The sequence below is a fragment of the Scyliorhinus canicula genome, chromosome 23 (assembly GCF_902713615.1).
Source record: "Scyliorhinus canicula chromosome 23, sScyCan1.1, whole genome shotgun sequence".
In the NCBI taxonomy this organism is placed as follows: Eukaryota; Metazoa; Chordata; class Chondrichthyes; order Carcharhiniformes; family Scyliorhinidae; genus Scyliorhinus; species Scyliorhinus canicula.
This window is the reverse complement of record NC_052168.1, coordinates 6,554,427-6,576,470: the sequence shown is the minus strand read 5'-3', so window position 1 is coordinate 6,576,470 and position 22,044 is coordinate 6,554,427. Positions and strand designations below refer to the sequence as shown.

Sequence of the window (22,044 nt, the reverse complement as noted above, 5' to 3'; positions counted from 1 at the left end):
AGTCGTGGCCTTCTTTTGCTGGAGAGGCAGTCTGCATTGCTGCCGGGGGTAGCGGCTGGTTAGTTGACCTGTACAACTTCCTGCGGTTAGAGAAGATAAAGTATGAGTTGAGTGGCTCAGCAGGGTTTGAGAAAAGGTGGGGAATGTTTGTGACCATGTTTGAGGAGCTGTTCGTTGCAGGGGTGTGGGAGGAGGGCTGGGAGGATGAATGTTCCCCCCAACCCCCCCGCCATGACAAGTATACTGTTTTTTGACACTAGGGGAGGGGGGGATTGCCTGGCCTAAAACAGCAGCAGCCAGAGCAGTGGCACTTCAACTGGCTTTGTTGTTAAGTAGGGAGGAGGGACAAAGCGCAGAAGAGCAATCTTAATAGCCAGGGGCACAGATAAGTGCTTCTGTGGACGTGAAAGAGACTCCAGGATGGTATGATGCCTCCCTGGTGCCAGGGTACAGGATATCTCTGAGGAAGGGGGAGGGTGACCAGTCAGAGGTCATGGTACATATTGCTGCTAACGACAGAGGCAGGGAGAGTGACTAGGTCCTGCAGCAGGAGGTCAGGGAGTTGAATAGAAAGCTTAAAAAAAGGAACTCCTGGAGTTGTGATCTCAGGATTACTTCCTGCGCCACGTGCCAGTGAGGCTAGAAATGGGAAGATAGTACAGCTAAACACGTGGCTGAACAGCTGTGTAGAGGGAGGGTTTCAGATATATCAACCATTGGGATCTCTTCCAGGGCAGGTGAGACCTATACAAGAAGGATGATTTGCATCTAAACCGGTGGGGCATAAATATCCTGGCTGCAAGGTTTGTCACACCTTATGTTTAAACTAGTGTGGCAAGGAGGTGGGAACCAGAGCAATAGGTCAGAAGGTCGAATAACTGAGGGGGAACTACAGAATAGGGCCATTAAGACTCCGAGGAAGAGCAGGCAGGACGATGTTGCTGAACACAGCAGGACTGGTGGTCTGAAGTGCATTTGTTTCAATGCGAGAAGTCTAACAGCTAAGGCAGATGAACTTGAGAGCTTGGATTAGGACTTGAAACTGTGATGTTGTTGCCATTAGAGGCTTGGTTGAGGGAGGGACAGGCTTGGCAGCGTTTCAGTATTTAAATGTTTCAGGCAGGATTGAGGGGGATGTAAAAGCAGTGCTGGAGTTGCACTACTGGTTATGGAGAGTATTACAGCTGGACTGCAGGAGGACACCTCAGAGGGCTCATGCAGCGAGGTCATTATGGTTAGCCTGCTTTTCTAAATGGAGGGCTGTGACTAGTGGTGGTCCGCATGGATCAGTGCTGGGACCATTGCTGTTTGTAGTATATATATAAATGATTTGGAGGAAAATGTAATTGGTCTGATTAAGTTTGCGGATGACACAAATGTTGGTGGGATTGCGGATAGCGATGAGGACTGTCAGAGAATACAGAAGGATTATAGATCGGTTGGGCGGAGAGATGACAGATGGAGTTTAATCCAGGCAAATGTGAGGTAATGCAATTTGAAAGATCTAATACAGGAGGGAAAAATACAATACATGGCAGAACCCTTAAGAGTATTGATAGACAGGGGGATCTGGGTGTACAGGTCCGCAGGTCACTGAAAGTGGCAACGCAGGTGGAGAAGGTAGTCAAGAAGGCATACATCATGTTTGCCTTCATCAGCCAAGACATTGAGTGTAAAAATTGGCATGTAATGCTGCAGCTGCATAGAACCTTAGTTAGGCCACACTTGGAGTATAGTGTTCAATTCTGGTCACCGCAGTACCAGAAGGATGAGGAGGCTTTGGAGAGGGTATAGAAGAGATTTACCAGGATGTTGCCTGGTATAGAGGGCATTAGCTATGAGGAGAGGTTTGATAAACTCAGTTTGTTCTCAATGGGACAACCAAGATTGAGGGGTGACCTTATAGAAGACTACAAAATTATGAGGGGCATAGACAGAGTGGATAGTCAGAATCTTTTTCCCAGGATGGAAGAGTGAATTAGTAGGGGACATAGGTTTAAGGTGCAAGGAGCAAAGTTTAGAGGAGTTGTGCAAGGGAAGTTTTTTTTCCACATGCGTTAAGTGGTGCCTGGAGCTTGCCGCTGGATGAGGTGGTGGAAGCAGGTGTGATAGTGACATTTAAGGGGTGTCTTCACAAATACATGAATAGGATGGGAATAGAGGGATGCAGACCCTGGAAGTGTAGAAGGTTTTGGGTTAGACGGGTAGCACAGTCGGCGCAGGCTTGGAGGGCCGAAGGGCCTGTTCCTGTGCTGTACTTTTTTTTTTGTTCTTTGAGACTGCATAACTAAGCAAATTGTGATGTGATGCAATGTAGTCCGGGTTAATTCTTATTACTTCCAAAGGTTTGCAATGCAACATGCTAGTGAATTGGGCCGATTGCCTATGGATGGGTAAATCTTTATAAAATAAAGAAAAACACTGAAAGGGTATTGCTGAACAATATAAAATGTTAAGCGGTGTTTGTATCATCCTGCATATGAATGGAATGATGCAAGATAAGTGCTATGGTAAATGAGGAACATTACCAAAGTTTTTAGCTCCTGCAATTCATGGGAAAATGGATTTGGCACATTTGCCTCTATAATATTTCTTGCATTATGGTGCAATTTTTTACTTCACAGTTTGCAATTATCTTCCTCCTGTTCCCACAGCCCCCTCTCCTCCTTTTTGATTTCTCTTTATTGTTTGCTCCAAAGTAAAATCCAGAAGATGCTGAAAATACTCAGCAGGTCCAGCAGCATTCGTGAGGAGAGAAATAGAGTTAACATTTCAGGTCAATAATCTTTCATCGGAACCAGTTCTGTTTCTTTCTCTGCAAATGTCATGTCCCAGCACTCGCTGCTTTTATTTGTGTTAAACCAAAGATTTATAATTAATTCCACCCACTGACTAAGTACCAGCTTTAAATCACTTGAGTAAACTAGTATTGTGCACCAGGGAAATTGACAGAATATAAAGACCTTTCGAAAATATTCTGCTTGGCTTTAAAATTTAGGGCTCACACTAAACTTGGTCAGTGTTGCTTAAATTTAATAATAACTTCTGTAATACAGTCTGTCAGTGATCAACAACATCAATATGTTTGCAATTAATGCTGGAATGTTGAACTGTAATCAGTGTTAACCCTTTCCATAATTGCTATTTTATACTAACACCCCCAAGGCAACATTGTAATGGATCCATTTCCAGCTGTAAGTTTTGCAAGTGGAGTATGCAGCCAGTCACTTGAATTTATTTGAACTTCTATTTTGGTAGTTCGCTTCAAAATGGCTTAAAAAATAATTCTTGCTTACTACTTAATACAAATCCTGTCAGCAATGGCCTAATAAATGTTTCGAAGCTTTATAGAGCAACTTATCCATTACTCTTACGATTCGATTCTATCAGCTTGAAGACAAAACAAGCCAACAGCAGTTACTTCTGGCTCATGTTTTTTTCTATAAATTTAGAGTACCCAATTATTTTATTTTTCAATTAAGGGCCAATTTAGCTTGACCAATCCAGCTAACCTGCACATCTTTGGGTTGTGGGGGTGAAACCCATGCAGACACGGGGAGAATATGCAAACACCACACGGACAGTGACTAGGGGTTGGGATTCGAAGTCGGCAGTCCCAGTGCTAATCACTGCGCCAAATACCGCCCTTCTGGCTCATGTTTTTGAGACACAAGCAACAAGTAATCACAAGTGCATAATTTGTCCATTCCTTGAAGAGTAATCCACAGTGAAGGTTTCATATGTAGAATTTGGACGTCAGTTGTTTTGAGCAGAAGTGCAATGTTGTAGGAGAGAATGATTTAAATTGTACTATTTCGCCCATTGAGCTGCCCCTTCCCGAAAAGCAGGTACAATTTGCTGATTATGCTGAAATGGCATAATATATCTTTGTGTAAGGTGCCTGTTAACCTCCATAGAGTATCTACTTGTTGACTAATGGGAAATTGCCCATTGAGGAACATATTCAGGATTCGATCCCGTCTTGGTTGAATATTTAAGGGTATTATGGAGTGATTTTATAAGTTGTAATTAAATGTGAAATGTGAGTCAGTGGTCTGTTTTCATTTCTGAATCAGAAGGTTGTGGGATCAAGCTTCACTGAACGTTTACAGTGCGGAAAGAGACCATTAAGCCCTTCAAGCCTGCACTAACCCGCTGAAAGAGCATCCTACCTAATCCCACTTCACTGGCTTCTCCCCATAACCTTGCACACTTTATTTTCGGATAGCAATCCAATTCCCTTTTTCATAGCTCGATCGAATCTGCCTTTCTGGAAGTTCATTCCAGACTCTAATCACACTCTGGGTGAAATGAATTTTATTCACATGACTGCTATTCTTTTCACCCATTATTTTCAGTCTGTGCCTGTTCTTGATGAGCTCTTGAGAGGGAACAGTTTCTCACTATTTATCCTGTCCATATCCCTCAGGATCTTGAATACCTCTATCAAGTCTCCTCTCGGCCTTCTTTGCCCCACTTCTCCAATCTATCCTCATAGCTACAGTTGTCTTTTCCTGGAATCATTCTTGTGAATCTCCTCTGTATTCTTGCCAATACCGTCATATCCTTCCTCAAGTACGGTGTCCAGAACTGGATATAGCTCTCCAGATGAGGCCTAACTGGTGTCTGTACAAGTTCTACACAACCTTCTTACTCTCTTACTCAGTGCTCCTATTAATAAAACCTAGGATACAACAGCTTTCTCAACATGTCCTGCCACCTTCAATGGCTTATGTGCACATAAACCCAAGGCCCTGTACCTTCTTTAGAGTTTCTCCCTTTATTTTGTACTCTCGCTCCATATTCTTTGCACTTCTCTGCATTGAACTTAATTTGCCAATCTACCAATGCAACTTGGGTGTCCTTTTGAAAGTCAAGACCATCCTCATCATAGTTGACAATTCTTCCAAACTTCATACCATCTGCAATTTTTGAAATCATGCCCTGCACACCACTGTCCATAGGTCATTAATATATATCAGGAAGAGCAACGGTCCCAATGCTGACCCCTGGACAATTCCTCTACAAGTCTCCCTCCAATCTGAAAAACAATTGATAACTACAATGTTTCCCGCCACTCGGGCAACTTCTTGTCCAAGAGCCTACTTTCCCTTTTATTCCATGAGCTAGAATTTTGCTCATAAGTCTGACGTGTGGCACTGGATCAAATTCCTTTTGAAAATCCACATACACCACATCAATAGCCTTGCCCTTATCAACCTTCTCTGTTACTACCTCAAAAAAAAACTCCAAAGTTAGTTAAACATGTTATTCCCTTGCCACGCCCACGCCAGCTTTCCTTCATTATCCTGCACCTGTCTAAGAGACTACCAATTTTGTCCCAAACTGTAGTTTCCAGATATTTCCCTATGAATGTAGTCAAACTGGCTGGTCTGTAGTTGCTGACGTATCCTTGCGCCCTTTTTTTTTTGAACAAGGGTATAACATTTGCCATTCTCCATTGATCTGGCACCACTCTGTGTCTGAAGAAGACTGAAAGATTATCACCAGTACCTCTGAAAGTTCCACTTCTCTCTCCCTATCCTTTGATGCATCTCCTCTGCACCCATTGCCATTTCAATTTTAAGTAAAGCTAGCCTTTCTAACAACACCTCATTTATACCAGTTACCTCCACTCACATATCATAGAATTCATAAAGTGCAGAAGGAGGCCATTCAACCCATTGAGGCTGCATCGACCCTCTTAAAGAGCATACGAAGCAGGCTCACGCCCTATCCCTTCAACCGTGTACTCCACTCATCCTTGGACAGTAAGGGGCAATTTAGCATGGCCAGTCCATGTAATCTGCACATCTTTAGACTGTGGGAAGAAACCAGAGCTCACCTAGGTTAATACTTCAATGCAGTAATGAGGTGGTGAAACTCTCTGCCTTCATTCAGGTGTGACATTAAACTGCAGCCCTGTCTTCCCTCAGAAATGGACGTAAAGAAAATCCTATAGCATTGTTTGAAAAACATGGAAGTGCTTTTTTGTATGTCGGCTAATATTTATCTCTCAACCAGCATCATTGAGAGATTATGTGGTTATTTTACATAGAATATCCAGCCATTTGTCCCAAAAGGTCCATGATGGTGTCTATGCTTGACTTGTACCTTCCTCCATCCAACAATCAGCATAACTCTCTATTCCCAGACTCATATACTTACCTAATTTTATTTATGTATCTCATTGCTGCTTATGATATTACCGTGGTGCAAACTACATTTTCTATATTACAAAAAAAAACAGTTTTTAATTGGCTGTAAAGCATTTTGGAACATGCTGAGGCCATTAAAGGCAAAAAGTATAAAAGTTCTTGTTCCTTTAATCCCGCCCATTCGCTGCCCCACTGCCAACAGAAAGACAATCTTTCAAAAATATAACTATGCTTAACTATGATTTTTTAATTTTTTAAAAAGAAATAAATTTAGAGTACCCAATTCATTTTTTCCAATTAAGGGGCAATTTAGCGTGGCCAATCCACCTAGTCTGCACATCTTTGGGTTGTGGGGGTGAAACCCACGTAAACATGGGAAGAATGTGCAAACTCCACACGGACAGTGACCCAGAACCAGGATCGAACCTGGGACCTCGGTGCCGTGAGGCAGCAGCGCTAACTGCGCCACCATGCTGCCCTTGCTTAACTAGATTTCACATTATCCTTCTCTAAAGATGTAGTGGGGGATGAACTCTATTGATAGGGTAATACTACTTTTCATCAGTTTTCTTTGAATTTCTAATGTACTGTGCATTTTATTTTTCAGTCTTTGCCTATGGTGCAACAGGATCTGGGAAGACTCATACAATGTTGGGCAGTGTTGATCAGCCTGGTGTGATGTATCGTACTATGGTGGAGCTATATGAGAAAATCGAAGAGATGAAAGATGAGAAAATTTGTGAAGTTGCTGTCTCGTACTTGGAGGCAAGTAGACTTTTTAAAAGAAAATGCATTAAGTACAAGTACATTGGCAGAGCCTTATTGACTCCTGTTTAATATCACCTGCCTGTTATCAGGTAAGAATAATTTATATAGTGCCTTTAACATAATAAAATATCCCTGCATACTGCACAGGAGATATTACCTCACACAGCCACATTAGGGCATATTAGGTTAGATGCTCAAAGCTTGGGTAAAGAGACGTGCTTTAAGAAGGATCTTGGAGAAGGCGAGGGAGGGAATTCCAAAACTTGGGCCCTAAGGAACTGAAGGTTGGGCCACCAATGCTGGCGTGATAATTTTAATTCAAAGAGCTTCAACTGATTGGCCAGCAAAGAATTAATTAATCATATCGTCGATTTCCCTTGAGTGTAACAGTTCTATGTGGTGGTGACATCACAATGGCGTGTAATGAGCTCTGATCTACTCCCAACTCTCAAAAATAACTGCTGTATTGAAAGGGGCGGATGTTTGTGGACAGACTACAAATTATTGCTACTGGAAGAAGCTGGTTGTAAGTTTTTTTTTATTAGATCATATAAATTATCAGATTAAATGAGCAATAGTGAAGACTGATGGTGGAATTAAAGCCTGTGTGGATGTTTGCAGAGGCAGGTAATGTGTACTTGAGACTGAATATTTTCATTAATATCCACCAGTATTGGGGCTTTCCCTAGTCCACAAATATTTTTGTTTTCGACCTTCTGGCCAATTTTGAACGCTGATCTCCATCAAATCCCAGTTCTAAAAATAAAGATTCTAGAAAGTTCAGGCAACCTATGTAAATAAATGTTGATCCTCTGTGTGGTACTGAAACATAACAAATTAACTATCCAACCACTTTTTACCCTGGAGTCCAATTATATATTCTAAATTAGCTGTTACATCACGGTGGTTGTATGGTAGCGTTCAAACTGAAGCGCTAACAATTCTGAGCACACTGGCTGTTGCTATTGGCTGTGATGTCAACTGTTACCAAAACATCTGAGCCAAAGTGAAATAAATTAATCTTTCCCATTTTTTTTGTTTGAAAATGGGTATCTGAAAACAACAAGCAGCAGTCTCATCTCTGGGTTCAGGTGATGATTATAAACCATTTCATTCCGGAGGAGTTCTGAGCTCTTCTGTAAAGATTCCCATCTTGTAAGCCTATCCAAGTTTCCTGATTTGTTCTCGACCGAAGTGTGCCATAGCTATAGAACATAGGGTAGACTAAACTATTGCTAACCAAGCTGGAGCTTCTAACCATGCTACTAACAGCTCCAGTAACTCTGACCGACCAAAGACTTGTTTTGTCCGGCTCCAGTGTTCTCTACCTCTTGCATGACACCTAATGGTCGGAGGCTACGTCACTGGTCATATACTACTGCATATCATTACATCTCCGTTCCTCGGAGATTTTAAAAATATACTGCACACCATTATGATATGAGTAACAATGCACTTTACACAATTCACAAATTTTATTGTCCAATCACAGATTCAGCCGCTCTGGTTTCTTTATCTTCCTTGTTGATCTTCTCAACCTTGGTATGCCATGTTACTACTTTGAACATCTGTCGGTGTATCTGATAAGGTTGAACATCTGTCGGTGTAGCTGATAAGGTTGTGTCACTGTTTTGAATGTTGTTCTGTATATTCAAGTTTGACTCTTCCAATGTTTGTGTTGGTTCAGGTTGATAGATGTTTTCACTTACACCATCACCTTGCTGGCCTTGAACGGGTTCTTTTGTTTTCAATAGTGCCCTACGAATTCTTCTCAAAATCTGCCCTTGTTCTGTATGATCTTGTGATAATATTAAATTTTGCAGTCCAGAGGTAATCAGCAGTCGAACACCAGATAACTTCAAAGAGCTGTTTATTTACCGCGGGCTATAGCACAAGTGTAACTGAGTTACAGCAAGTGAAAAAGCAAATTTTTCTTAGTTACAGTTGACTATATATTCTTACAAAACCCCTCAAGCCTTTCAATCATTAGTCATACAATTAGCTCATTACGCCCTCCTTCATGTAATTATTTCTTCCCATCATTAGTAATAGTTAGTTCACATGTTTCATAGTATAGCAAGTCTTTATCGACAGTCCTGAGGAGTGTAGTTCTCACAAACAGTTAGGCTCCCACAGATAGTTCACAGGCTTTCCAGATAGCCAAGGCCGTGATAACGCCTTCTCACAGAAGCGATTCATTTTAAAATGCGCGTACACATTTTGCACAAACTTGACATTACATTTCCCATCAAGCTCTGATTTTTAACTTGACCAAACTCTCATTCCATTTCCCATTAAGCTCTGATTCAAACTTGAGCCAAACTCTCACTTGGACCTGCCTCTTGTAGTACAGTAGCTTTACTAGACCATCCATCAAGATCCTCAATCCTTATAACATCGCTTGGTAATAAAGGTTTAAGACTCCTGGTTGTTCTATCATAGTATGCCCTCTGTTTTTGCTTCTGAGATTCCAGCTTGCATCTAAACTTTTAGTTTTGCCTTGTTTATGTGTGGAATGGCAATGTGGTACGTAGCTTATGATTCACTCTGCAGGTGACAAACACAGCTTAAAGGTGAAGTTCTATAACTCAGTAGAGCTAGATACAGATCAGTTTTGCTTTTTTAATAACTGCTTTATTATTTGAACTCCCTTCTCTGCTTCACATTCGATTGTGGGTACAATGGACTTGAAGTAATATGTTCAAAATCCTGCTGCATCGCAAACCCTTGTCATTCTTTGCAATTAAAACATGGACCATTAGCACTCACCAGAGTTTTAGGTATGCCATGTCTTGCAAATGTCAATTTTGTGTGCATTATTTCACCACTTGCCGAGGTGAACCTCATGAATTTGTTTTTGCATATCGCTGCATAGAGGCTGAGGAATCACAATTCTTTCTTGCCTTAATAGTAGCCCATTTACTACACTTAGCTCAGATTTGATTTCATGATATTTTGTGCATGAACATTTAGGCCAACTATTGTTAAAGTTTTGTATTACCATCAGCAACACCTCTTTTGCTGTCTCTTCGACAATTCGTTTCAACTTTGCATCTGATCCTGGCAGTGCATCAGTGATCATGTCTATGTGAACCTGTACATCTTCTGAAACTTGTCACCCAGGAACATAATCTGCAATGAAAATGCCTGGTCTACAGAGACCTGGACCTGCTCAATGATATGTTTCATAGCTGTGGAGTATCTTCGACGCAGATATAATGCCAAAGGGCATGCGAAGAAAGCAACATCTGACAAAAGGAGTATTGAATGTGTAGTACTTTGCACTTTCTTCATCAAGCTTGAGCTGTCCGAATCCCTGCGATGCATCAAGTTTGGTAAAAATTCTGCACCAGACATCTCGCTTGTGATCTCTTCTCTCTTTGGAGTTTGATAATGCTCCCTTTTTACGTTTGCGTTCAAATCCTTGGGATCCATACAAATCCTGAGATCGTTATCTTCCTTTTCACGGACCATTGAGTTGGCCCAATCTGTAGGTTCTTCTATTTTCCATAGGACTCCATTGTGTCATCCTGTCTAACTCTGATTTCAGACAGGCACACATTGGTGCTGGAACTCTTCGAGGAGCGTTTTATCACTGGTTGAGCATCCTCTCAATTGTATTTTATATGTGAACGGCAGGACGCCAAAGCCCTTGAATGTTTCTGGAAAGGCCTGTACAATGGACTCCACTGAGCGTACTCCGTGCACTGTCAGTGCTATAGACTCTTCGTACCAATTCCAGTGTCTCACAGGCTTCATCACCCAATAATGATTCACAACCTTCAGCAACAATTGAGCACTTCAGCTTGTGCACATTGTTTTTTTATTTGCATGTCTAATTCGCAAATACCTTAAGTATCAATCTTCTTACCAATGTAGTACTTAATAAGACCGGCTTATTTTGAATTCTTGTCTTTAGCTGCATGGTCTTAATATCGCTTGTACTGATTAGGTTTGCCTTCTGACCAGTATCTAATTTTACAGCAATTAGAGATCGATTGATAGTCAAAGGTACAGTCCATTTGTCCCTTGTTGCAATATCACTTTCAGCACTCCTTATACTTGTGGGTGACATTTTATTCGGTGTGGCTTCATTTGCTGTGTCTTCATCCGACACCAGGCCAGTGAAAAATGTCACTTAAATTAATGTCATCGATCATGTTAATCGACTGCCCTGCATTAATTTTCTTATTTGAGAAAGTATTTGCGAAGTGATTCCTTCCTCTGCACTTGGTGCATATTTTGCCAAAAGCTGAATATTGCCTTGGTAGGTGCTTATGAACACATTGTTTTCATGCAATGGCTGTTGGCTGTGTGTCCAGACAGTTTAGAATGGCTGCTGAGACCACGTTTCGTTTTTAAGTGTGTCACAACACCAATGGCGGTTGCATTGCTTGCAATGTTCGTGCCAAAACTTCTTACATTAAAAGTATTAACGTGTTGCGCAGCTAGTTTGCATATTCTAATTTGAGTTCATTTTCTCGCACCTTGGTATCATGCAATCCAAACACAATTTGATCTCTAATCATGGAGGATTTCAGAATCGTGAAGTTGCACGTCTGCTTAAGGTCAGTAAGAAAACTATTGAATGATCCGCCATTCTTCTGCGTGCGCATCCAAAAAATGAACATTTTGTATGTTTCATTTTTCTTAAGTGTACAATGCTCGCCAAAGTTTTGGATCAGAGCATCAAATTTCTTACTGTCTTGCTCATACGTGAATGTATTACATATTTCAATCGACGGCGGGCCTGCTACCGTGAGCAATTAACGCAATTTGTCTCTCGTCCGGCTGTGCCTGCAAGCTGATAGCTGAGACATGCAGCGTGAAGTGCTGCTTAAATGCACACCAATTTCCATCCACGTTACCAGTAAGTTGAAGCTGTTCTGGAGCGTTCAGACTTTCCATTTGAAGAACCACATTTTTCTTGTAGCAATGTTTCTTCTTTGTTTGACAACCTGTGCCATTTAAATTACTCCTGGTATCATGTTACGTTCGTGTGCTATGATAATAAATTAATCAGCGTGCGACAGAACCACATTTTTCTTGTAGCAATGTGACTTCTTTGTTTGACGACTGTGCAGTTCAAATCACTCCTGGTACCATGTTATGTATGTGTGCTATGATAAATGAATCAGTGTGCGACAGAACATCTAGTTCAAGACTAGTTATTTAACGTTGAATAAACTGTGGGTAGATTAACTTGCTAACCAAACTGTGGAAATTCTAACCATGCTCCTGTAACTCTGACCAAGACTGGTTTTGTCCATTTCCAGTGTCCTGTTCCTCTTGCATGACGTCTAATTGTCAGAGGTCTTGTACACTTGCCCTACACTTGTCGAATACACTGTTGCTGCATATCATTGCAAAGTGGTTTCACAAAATTGTCCTTTGTAGTAACTTCACATGAATGTCTGTAAGGGGCTAAGATGGATGGAGCTCAGCACTGCTGTGTAAGTATACAGTCTGATGTTGTAATGATTTTACTTTAACTGTTAAATTCTTATAGCGCATTGATATAAATTGGGACTTGTGAAAAATAATCTTCCCTACCAGGGTTTTGTATTTGTCTTCATACTGTTGAGAATGTTTTTTTTTTAATAAATTTAGATTACCCAATTATTTTTTCCAATTAAGGGGCAATTTAGCGTGGCCAATCAACCTACTCTGCACATTTTTGGGTTGTGGGGGCGAAACCCACGCAGACACGGGGAGAATGTGCAAACTCCACACGGACAGTGACCCAGAGCCAGGATCGAACCTGGGACCTCAGCGCCGTGAGGCGGTTGTGCTAACCACTAGGCCACCGTGCTGCCCTACTGTTAAGAATGTTGATTGAATGCCATGAGGTCTGAAAAGCTGCAAACTATTACTCTGATAACATTTAATACTATTACTATAGATTCTGGGGGATTAGCTACCAGAAAGAAATAGGAAGTTTTAAAATTCAGCAAATACAGAAAGCTATGCCTCAGAGCACGACTTCAAGCAACTATTAATTCTCTAAGTTGATCGTGTGTTTAATTAAGCAGAAATTGCACTTGGATTCAACTCCTGTGGAACATTTTCATGTGTAATGCCTTGAGCAGTCTTTCCACTTGGGTGTTCTTCAAGTAAAAATCCTCAACTATCCTTCATGTTTCAGGGTAGTCAGAAATTCTGCTCATTTTAAATTGCATTGCTCTGGTGTTAGATGGGGAGTGGACGGACAGTGAAGCAAGAGGTGTAGTGTTCAGCCACATCTGTGAAATAACAGCCTGTTTCAAATTCTGGGATCAGTGATCCGTTTCTAGATATTGAAATGATTGTAGGCCATGTTATGGCATAACTGGCAAGTTTATTTTGGCACCTTTGCTCTTTGACATTTGATTTTGGCAGTGTTTATGCCAACTGTGTACAAAAACACATACACTCATCTTTCAAAATAACAAGATAATTGGGGCAAACACGAGGGTTAAATAGAACTGGAGTATGGTAAGCGAAAAGGAATTTGATTCTGTTACATCTTAATTGGAACAGAATAGCTGGTGAAAAGGCAGGCCCAGATGGAAGTAGGAAATGAGATAGACCAATGTTTAACTGCTGAACCAGTCCAATATGATTTTTATCTTTTAATTCTTGCTCGACAATGGGTCCTGACTTTGTTCACAGATTTCTTGTCCTCTGGAGCATTGTGGTTAGGAGTTGAGTGCATGTTTTCCCAGCTGATGCACAGCTTACATTTATACAGCACTTCTAACACGATAAAATTTTCCAGAGTACTTTACAGGACCATTAATACATACACAGTCTGCAGAACATTACCTTCCCCCCCCCCCCCCCCCCCCTCTCATCTTCCCATAACAGCATCCCCGAATAGGTGCCGGAATGTGGCGACTAGGGGCTTTTCACAGTAACTTCATTTGAAGCCTACTCGTGACAATAAGCGATTTTCATTTCATTTCATTTCACTCATTCCCAGTCCCTTCTTTTCTGATTCTTGCAATAGTGATTACTCCTTTCAGTGTAGTCTATTAATACTTGTCATGCCATAAAACTTGCAACTTAATGTAATCGTGCTATGCTTTCTATTTGTCCTCAGCCGTGCACTAAGTTGACAGTTTACTGAAGCTAAATTATTTTAATTGTTCCACTCGAGAAAGCATTCTACCTAGGTTTATTTTTTGATGATAAATACTTCAAATAGGTGTAAATCCGTCATAGTTGACTTGTGGTTTCTGCTTATTAATTAATCCACATTACAGAAAAGGGGAGGGTAGGAATATTGGGCCATATCAGCAGAAGGCTCACTAAAATATCTACATTTTTAATTTCAGAGTACCCAATTATTTTTTTTTCCAATTAAGGGGCAATTTAGCCCCTTAGTGGCCAATCCACCTAACCTGCACATCTTTGGGTTGTGGGGTAAGACCCACGCAGACGCGGAGAGAATATGCAAACTCCACACGGACAGTGACCTGGGGATCCAACCCGGGTCCTCGGCGGTGTAGGCAGCAGCGCTAACCACTGCGCCACCAAGCCGCCCGGCTCACTACAATAGTATGGATGCAAAATAGTAGCTGGATTTTTGTTTTGTCCATGGCTTTTTAGTTTTCTTGGTGTCTCGGTTTGTGAGGAACGAATTGTCAGTTGCACCCATACTGGTATACACCACTCTCCAAAACCAAGCTATAATTTTGACTTTGATCTTGTGAATAGAACATAAGAACTAGGAGCAGGAGTAGGCCATCTGGCCCCTCGAGCCTGCTCCGCCATTCAATGAGATCATGGCTGATCTTTTGTGGACTCAGCTCCACTTTCCGGCCCGAACACCATAACCCTTAATCCCTTTATTCTTCAAAAAACTATCTATCTTTACTTTAAAAACATGTAATGAAGGAGCCTCAACTGCTTCACTGGGCAAGGAATTCCATAGATTCACAACCCTTTGGGTGAAGAAGTTCCTCCTAAACTCAGTCCTAAATCTACTTCCCCTTATTTTGAGGCTATGTCCCCTAGTTCTGCTATCACCCGCCAGTGGAAACAACCTGCCCGCATCTATCCTATCTATTCCCTTCATAATTTTAAATGTTTCTATAAGATCCCCCCTCATGCTTCTAAATTCCAACGAGTACAGTCCCAGTCTACTCAACCTCTCCTCATAATCCAACCCCTTCAGCTCTGGGATTAACCTAGTGAATCTCCTCTGCACACCCTCCAGTGCCAGTATGTTCTTTCTCAAGTAAGGAGACCAAAACTGAACACAACACCTTATACAATTGCAACATAGCCTCCCTAGTCTTAAACTCCATCCCTCTAGCAATGAAGGACAAAATTCCATTTGCCTTCTTAATCACCTGTTGCACCTGTAAACCAACTTTCTGTGACTCATGCACTAGCACACCCAGGTCTCTCTGCACAGCGGCATGCTTTAATATTTTATCGTTTAAATAATAATCCCGTTTGCTGTTATTCCTACCAAAATGGATAACCTCACATTTGTCAACATTGTAGTCCATCTGCCAGACCCTAGCCCATTCACTTAACCTATCCAAATCCCTCTGCAGACTTCCAGTATCCTCTGCACTTTTCGCTTTACCAAGCATCTTAGTGTCATCTGCAAACTTGGACACATTGCCCTTGGTCCCCAACTCCAAATCATCTATGTAAATTGTGAACAATTGTGGGCCCAACACGGATCCCTGAGGGACACCGCTAGCTACTGATTGCCAACCAGAGAAACACCCATTAATCCCCACTCTTTGCTTTCTATTAATTAACCAATCCTCTATCCATGCTACTACTTTACCCTTAATGCCATGCATCTTTATCTTATGCAGCAACCTTTTGTGTGGCACCTTGTCAAAGGCTTTCTGGAAATCCAGATGTACCACATCCATTGGCTCCCTGTTATCTACTGCACTGGTAATGTCCTCAAAAAATTCCACTAAATTAGTTAGGCACGACCTGCCCTTTATGAACCCATGCTGCGCCTGCCCAATGGGACAATTTCTATCCAGATGCCTCGCTATTTCTTCCTTGATGATAGATTCCAGCATCTTCCCTACTATCGAAGTTAAGCTCACTGGCCTATAATTTCCTGCTCTCTGCCTACCTCCTTTTTTAAACAGTGGTGTCACGTTTGCTAATTTCCAATCCACCGGGACCACCCCAGAGTCTAGTGAATTTTGGTAAATCATCATTAGTGCATCTGCAATTTCCCTAGCCATTTCTTTTAGCACTCTGGAATGCATTCCATCAGGGCCAGGAGACTTGTCTATCTTTAGCCACATTAGTTTGCCCATCATTACCTCCTTAGTGATAACAATCCTCTCAAGGTCCTCACCTGCCATAGCCTCATTTCTATCAGTCGCTGGCATTTTATTTGTGTCTTCCACTGTGAAGACCGACCCAAAAAACCTGTTCAGTTCCTCAGCCATTTCCTCATCTCCCATTATTAAAACTCCCTTCTCATCCTCTAAAGGGCCAATATTTACCTTAGCCACTCTTTTTTGTTTTATATATTTGTAAAAACTTTTGCTGTCTGTTTTTATATTCTGAGCAAGTTTACTCTCATACTCTATCTTACTCTTCTTTATTGCTTTTTTAGTAGCTTTCTGTTGCCCCCTAAAGATTAACCAGTCCTCTAGTCTCCAGGAATGAACCAGGACAGGTGTCAGATTTGGAGGTAGATGAGCACTTTGGTGATAGTGACCACAATTCGATTATGTTTACTTTAGTGATGGAAAGGGATAGGTATATACCGCAAGGCAAGAGTCATATCTGGGGGAAAGGCAATTATGATGCGATGAGGCATGACTTAGGATGCATCGGCTGGAGAGGAAAACTGGAGGGGATGGGTACAATGGAAATGTGGAGCTTGTTCAAGGAACAGCTACTGTTTGTCCTTGATAAGTATGTACCTGTTAGGCAGGGAGGAAGTGGTCGAGCGAGGGAACCATGGTTTACTAAAGCAGTTGAAACACTTGTCAAGAGGAAGAAGGAGGCTTATGTAAAGATGAGACGTGATGGTTCAGTTAGGACGCTTGAGAGTTACAAGTTAGCTAGGAAGGCTCTAAAGAGTGAGCTAAGAAGAGCCAGGAGAGGACATGAGAAGTCTTTGGCAGGTAGGATCAAGGATAACCCTAAAGCTTTCTATAGATATGTCAGGAATAAAAGAATGACCTGGTCACGGCTCCTCTACCGCTGCCGCCGGCCAAGTACACCACCAGCCCGGTAGAGGTGGCGACCCTGCGGATATGGGGCCAGTGGAGGAGGCATGGGGGGCGTCTGTCTGGGTGCCAATCTGCGACAACCATCGGTTTGCCCCCGGCAGTATGGATGGGGGGTTCCGAGTATGGCGGCGAGCAGGGGTGGGAAGGGTGGGCAATATGTTCCTGGAAGGGAGCTTTGCAAGTTTGAGGAGCTTGGAGGAGAAATTTGGGCTGGTAAGGGGAAATGATTTTAGATACCTACAGCTGCGGGACTTTGTTCGTAGACAGGTCCCATCTTTCCCGCGCCTCCCGCCAATGGGGATCCTCGACAGAATAGTCTCTAGGAGGGAAGAAGGGGAGGGCAGAGTCTCGGGTATATATAAGGTGCCCATGAGGGAGGAAGGGTCCCAGACAGAGGAACTGAAACTTAAATGGGAGGAGGAGCTAGGCGGGGAAATGGAGGATGGGCTGTGGGCAGAGGCCCTGAGTAGTGTAAATTCGACCGCGACATGTGCTAGGCTCGGGCTGATCCAATTTAAGGTCGTTCACCGGGCCCATATGACGGTGGCTCGGATGAACAAATTTTTCGGGATAGAGGACAAATGCGCTAGGACCAGCGAACCATGTTCACATGTTTTGGGCATGCCCTAAGCTGAGGGGGTACTGGGAGGGATTTGCGGGGGTCATGTCCCAGGTGCTAAAAACAAGGGTGGTGATGAGTCCAGGGGTGGCAATTTTTGGGGTTTCGGAAGACCCGGGCATCCAGGGGGAGAACGAGGCCGATGTGTTGGCCTTTGGTTCCCTGATAGCCCGGCGACGAATATTATTGGCGTGGAGGGACTCAAAGCCCCCGAAGACTGAGTGGTGGCTTGCGGACATGTCGAGTTTCCTGGGGATGGAAAAAATTGAGTTCGCCTTGAGGGGATCTGTGCAGAGGTTCACCCGGAAGTGGCAACCATTTATTGACTTCTTTGCGGGAGAGTGAGCGTAAGCAGGGGGGGGGGGAGAGGGGAGGTAGAGTAGAGTAGGAGGGAAAATATGGCGGGTAGTACCGGTGGGAGGGGAGCGGGCTTGTGTAATATGTTACGATGGAAGTATACGTGGATGTTTGCACATTTTTGTCTTTTTTGCTTTCTTTCTGATGATGTCTGTAACTGTTTATAAAGCCAAAAACTACCTCAAAAAAATTGTTTATTTTTTTGAAAAGGAATAAAAGAATGACTAGGGTAAGAGTAGGGCCAGTCAAGGACAGTAGGGGGAAGTTGTGCGTGGAGTCCGAGGCGATAAGAGAGGTGCTAAATGAGTATTTTTCGTCCGTATTCACACAGGAAAAAGATAATGTTGTCGAGGAGAATACTGAGATACAGGCTACTAGACTAGAAGGGCTTGAGGTTCATATGGAGGTGGTGTTAGCGATTCTGGAAAGTGTGAAAATAGATAAGTCCCCATGGCCGGATGGGATTTATCCTAGGATTCTCTGGGAAGCTAGGGTGGAGATTGCTGAGCCTTTGGCTTTGATCTTTAAGTCATCTTTGCCTACAGGAATAGTGCCAGAAGACTGGAGGATAACAAATGTTGTCCCCTTGTTCAAGAAGGGGAGTAGAGATAACCCCGGTAACTATAGACCAGTGAGCCTTACTTCTGTTGTGGGCAAAGTCTTGGAAAGGTTTATAAGAGATAGGATGTATAATCATCTGGAAAGGAATAATTTGATTAGAGATAGTCAACATGGTTTTGTGAAGGGTAGGTCATGCCTCACAAACCTTATTGAGTTCTTCGAGAAGGTGACTAAACTGGTGGATGAGGGTAAAGCAGTTGATGTGGTGTATATGGATTTCAGTAAAGCGTTTGATAAGGTTCCCCACGGTAGGCTATTGCAGAAAATACAGAGGCATGGGATTCAGGGTGATTTAGCAGTTTGGATCAGAAATTGGCTAGCTGATAGAAGACAACGGGTGGTGGTTGATGGGAAATGTTCAGACTGGTGTCCAGTTACTAGTGGTGTACCACAAGGATCTGTTTTGGGTACAAATTAAATACGGCCAAGAGTGAAATGTTTGTGGTACAGGCAAGAGGCCAGGAGAACAGATTGAGAGGGCTACCGTTTAGGCTGGTTACGGAAAATTTCCGGTATTTGGGAATCCAGGTGGCGTGAGACTCGGGCAGGCTGCACAAGTTAAATTTGGCCAGTGTGGTGGAGCAAATGAAGGGAGAGTTTCGGAGATGGGATGCACTCTCGCTGGCAGGGAGGGTGCAGACTGTAAAGATGACAATCCTCCCTAGATTTCTGTTTGTTTTTCAGTGCCTCCCGATGTTTGTCCCACAGTCCTTCAAAAGAGTTAACCGGATGATCATGAGCTTTGTCTGGGCGGGAAAATCCCCGCGGGTGAAGAAGGCGATGCTGGAGAGGAACCGGAGCGAGGGAGGGCTGGCTTTGCCGAGTCTGATTAATTATTACTGGGTAGGGTAAATTCGACCACAACATATGCCAGGCTCGGGCTGATTCAATTTAAGGTCGTTCACCGGGCCCACATGACGGTGGCTCGGATGAGCAAATTCTTTGACATAGAGGACAAATGCGCTAGGTGCGCGGAAGGACCAGCGAACCACGTTCACATGCTTTGGGCATGCCCTAAGCTTAGGGGGTACTGGGAGGGATTTGCGGGCGTGATGTCCAGCACGAGGGGACATAGCTTTAAATTGAGGGGAGATAGATATAGGACAGATGTCAGAGGTAGATTCTTTACTCGGAGAGTAGTAAGGGCGTGGAACGCCCTGCCTGCAACAGTAGTGGACTCGCCAACACTAAACGCATTCAAATGGTTATTGGATAGGCATATTGATAATAAGGGAATAGTGTAGATGGGCTTTCGAGGGGTTTCGCAGGTCGGCGCAACATCGAGGGCCAAAGGGCCTGTACTGCGCTGTAATGTTCTATGATGTATATTGCAAGGACGGATTTGTGCAAGGGTTTATCAATCCTCGATGTGATTGCTGTGCACTTTGTACACACATTGCGGATGTTCTCTTGGTCTTTCCTAGGTTCTAGACTATGTAAGCTGTAGTTTCTGTGAATATCATGGCTTTTTGAGAGGCTTGTTGGATACTTTTTGTTGCAGTTTCTACATTCTCCTTCCTTTCAGTTCTGACAAAGTGTATATGGACTATTTAGGTGCAATTCTTCAGCCTCAATGCGCTCTCGCTTGAGCCAAAAGATGGCGGTGAACAGCGGGAGAGGTTGAAAACGAGAACCGCACCAGGTGCAACTGGCCCGCTCCCATAAGAAAAATTGGCATTTCGCCTTAGTGTGGTGAGAAACCAGTTATCACCACTTAAGCCCTATTTCCATACAATTAATGGGGGAACCACCCCATATCCAACAGGGAGGGTGGGGTGGGGGGCGGTGGTGGATGCTCATTTGGGGATGAAAGGTCTCTGGGTGGGTAGGGGTCAACTCGCATGTGCAGAGTACGTCGTTGACCGTCTTATGGCACTGGAGCCCAGTCCTCCTGGTCATACACCTCAAGCTTATGGCTGTCACCACCTCGTCCCAGGCAGCACTGCCTGACCTATGGCTCACCCTCCAGGACCCTCTGGGGAACAGGACATCCCTCCTGGCTCGACTGCATCCAGGTGGCTCCCCAGGCCTGCATCGTCGAATCTTGGGACCAATCTTCTTGGCGCCATGGCTGCAGGTTGGCTGTGCAAGTGCTGCTGCTTAACCTTGTTGGGGTACAGTGAAAAGTATTGTTCAGTGCACAGTCCAGTCGGATCGTACCATACATGGAAAAAATAGGACAATTACACAATGTAAATACATAGACATAGACATCGGGTGAAGCATGCGGAGTGTAGTGCTACACAATGGAGAAGATACATGGAGAGATTAGTTCAGTCCATAAAAGGGCCATTCAGGAGTCTGGTAGCAGCGGGGATGAAGCTGTTTTTGAATCTGTTAGAATACCCTGGGTGGAAGGGGTCTTTGATTATGATGCCCGCTTTTCTAAGACAACGGAAGATAGAGACAGTCAGTGGGTGGAAGGCGCAGTTCACATGATTGACTGGCTGCGTTCACGACTCTTTATAGTTTTTTACGGTCTTGGGCCAAGCTGTTGCCATAGAATGCTTTCTATGGTGCATCTGTGAAAATTGGGAAGACTCAATTTGACGGTGACAGTGGAAGCCGTGTATTCACATTTGCGATGTATCAAGTATTTACATAATGGGCACACATTGGTTTGATATCCACCCTCAGTCAGGTGTATATATACACTTTGTGACACTGTTGTTAGACTTCATTAGATGAAATTGTCGATGTTTGCGCACATCAGTCAACCATGTTTAATAGAATATGATTATTAATATTGTAATAGATGCCCTGAGTGTTTTGTTTCACTGAAATTAAAATTTCTATGGTTTGAACCTTTTTTCTGCACGTTCATGCCAGCATGTATTGGGGGAGATGGTGGCATCGAGGTAATGTCACTGGGCTAGTAATTCAGAGACCCAGGATAACCCTCTGGGGAGTACGCACAGGTTCAAATCTCCCCACAGCAGCCGGTGGAATTTAAATCTGGAATTGAAAGCTAGTCTTTCTCTAATGGTGACTATGGAACTATCAGTGATAATTTTTCACCTTCTTGCTTATCAAGAATCTATTTACCTCCGCCTTCAAAATATTAAAGACTCTGTTTCCATCAACTTTGAGGAAGTGAGTTCCAAAGGCTCTCAACCCTCCGAGAGAAATACATTTTTCTTGTCTGTTTTAAATGTGCGACCCACGTTTTTATACAGTGACCCCTAGTTCTAGATTCTCCCACAAGAAAAAAATTATTTTCTACATCTACCCTGTCAAGACCCCTCAGAATTGTATGTTTCAATCAATTTGCCGCTTTCTAAACTCCAGTGGACACAGGCCTAGCCTT

The 22,044-nt window shown here is 43.1% G+C and overlaps 1 protein-coding gene across 2 annotated transcripts in view; it reads left to right on the top strand.

Annotated features, from left to right (window-relative positions):
• Positions 1-22,044, top strand: part of LOC119956306 (kinesin-like protein KIF18A) — a 94,445-nt gene that overhangs the window by 9,933 nt on the left and 62,468 nt on the right. For both annotated transcript variants that reach the window (XM_038783395.1, XM_038783394.1), the window contains exon 3: positions 6,766-6,923. In XM_038783395.1, the coding sequence (XP_038639323.1) occupies positions 6,766-6,923 (158 nt within the window). The remainder of the gene's footprint in view (positions 1-6,765; positions 6,924-22,044) is intronic.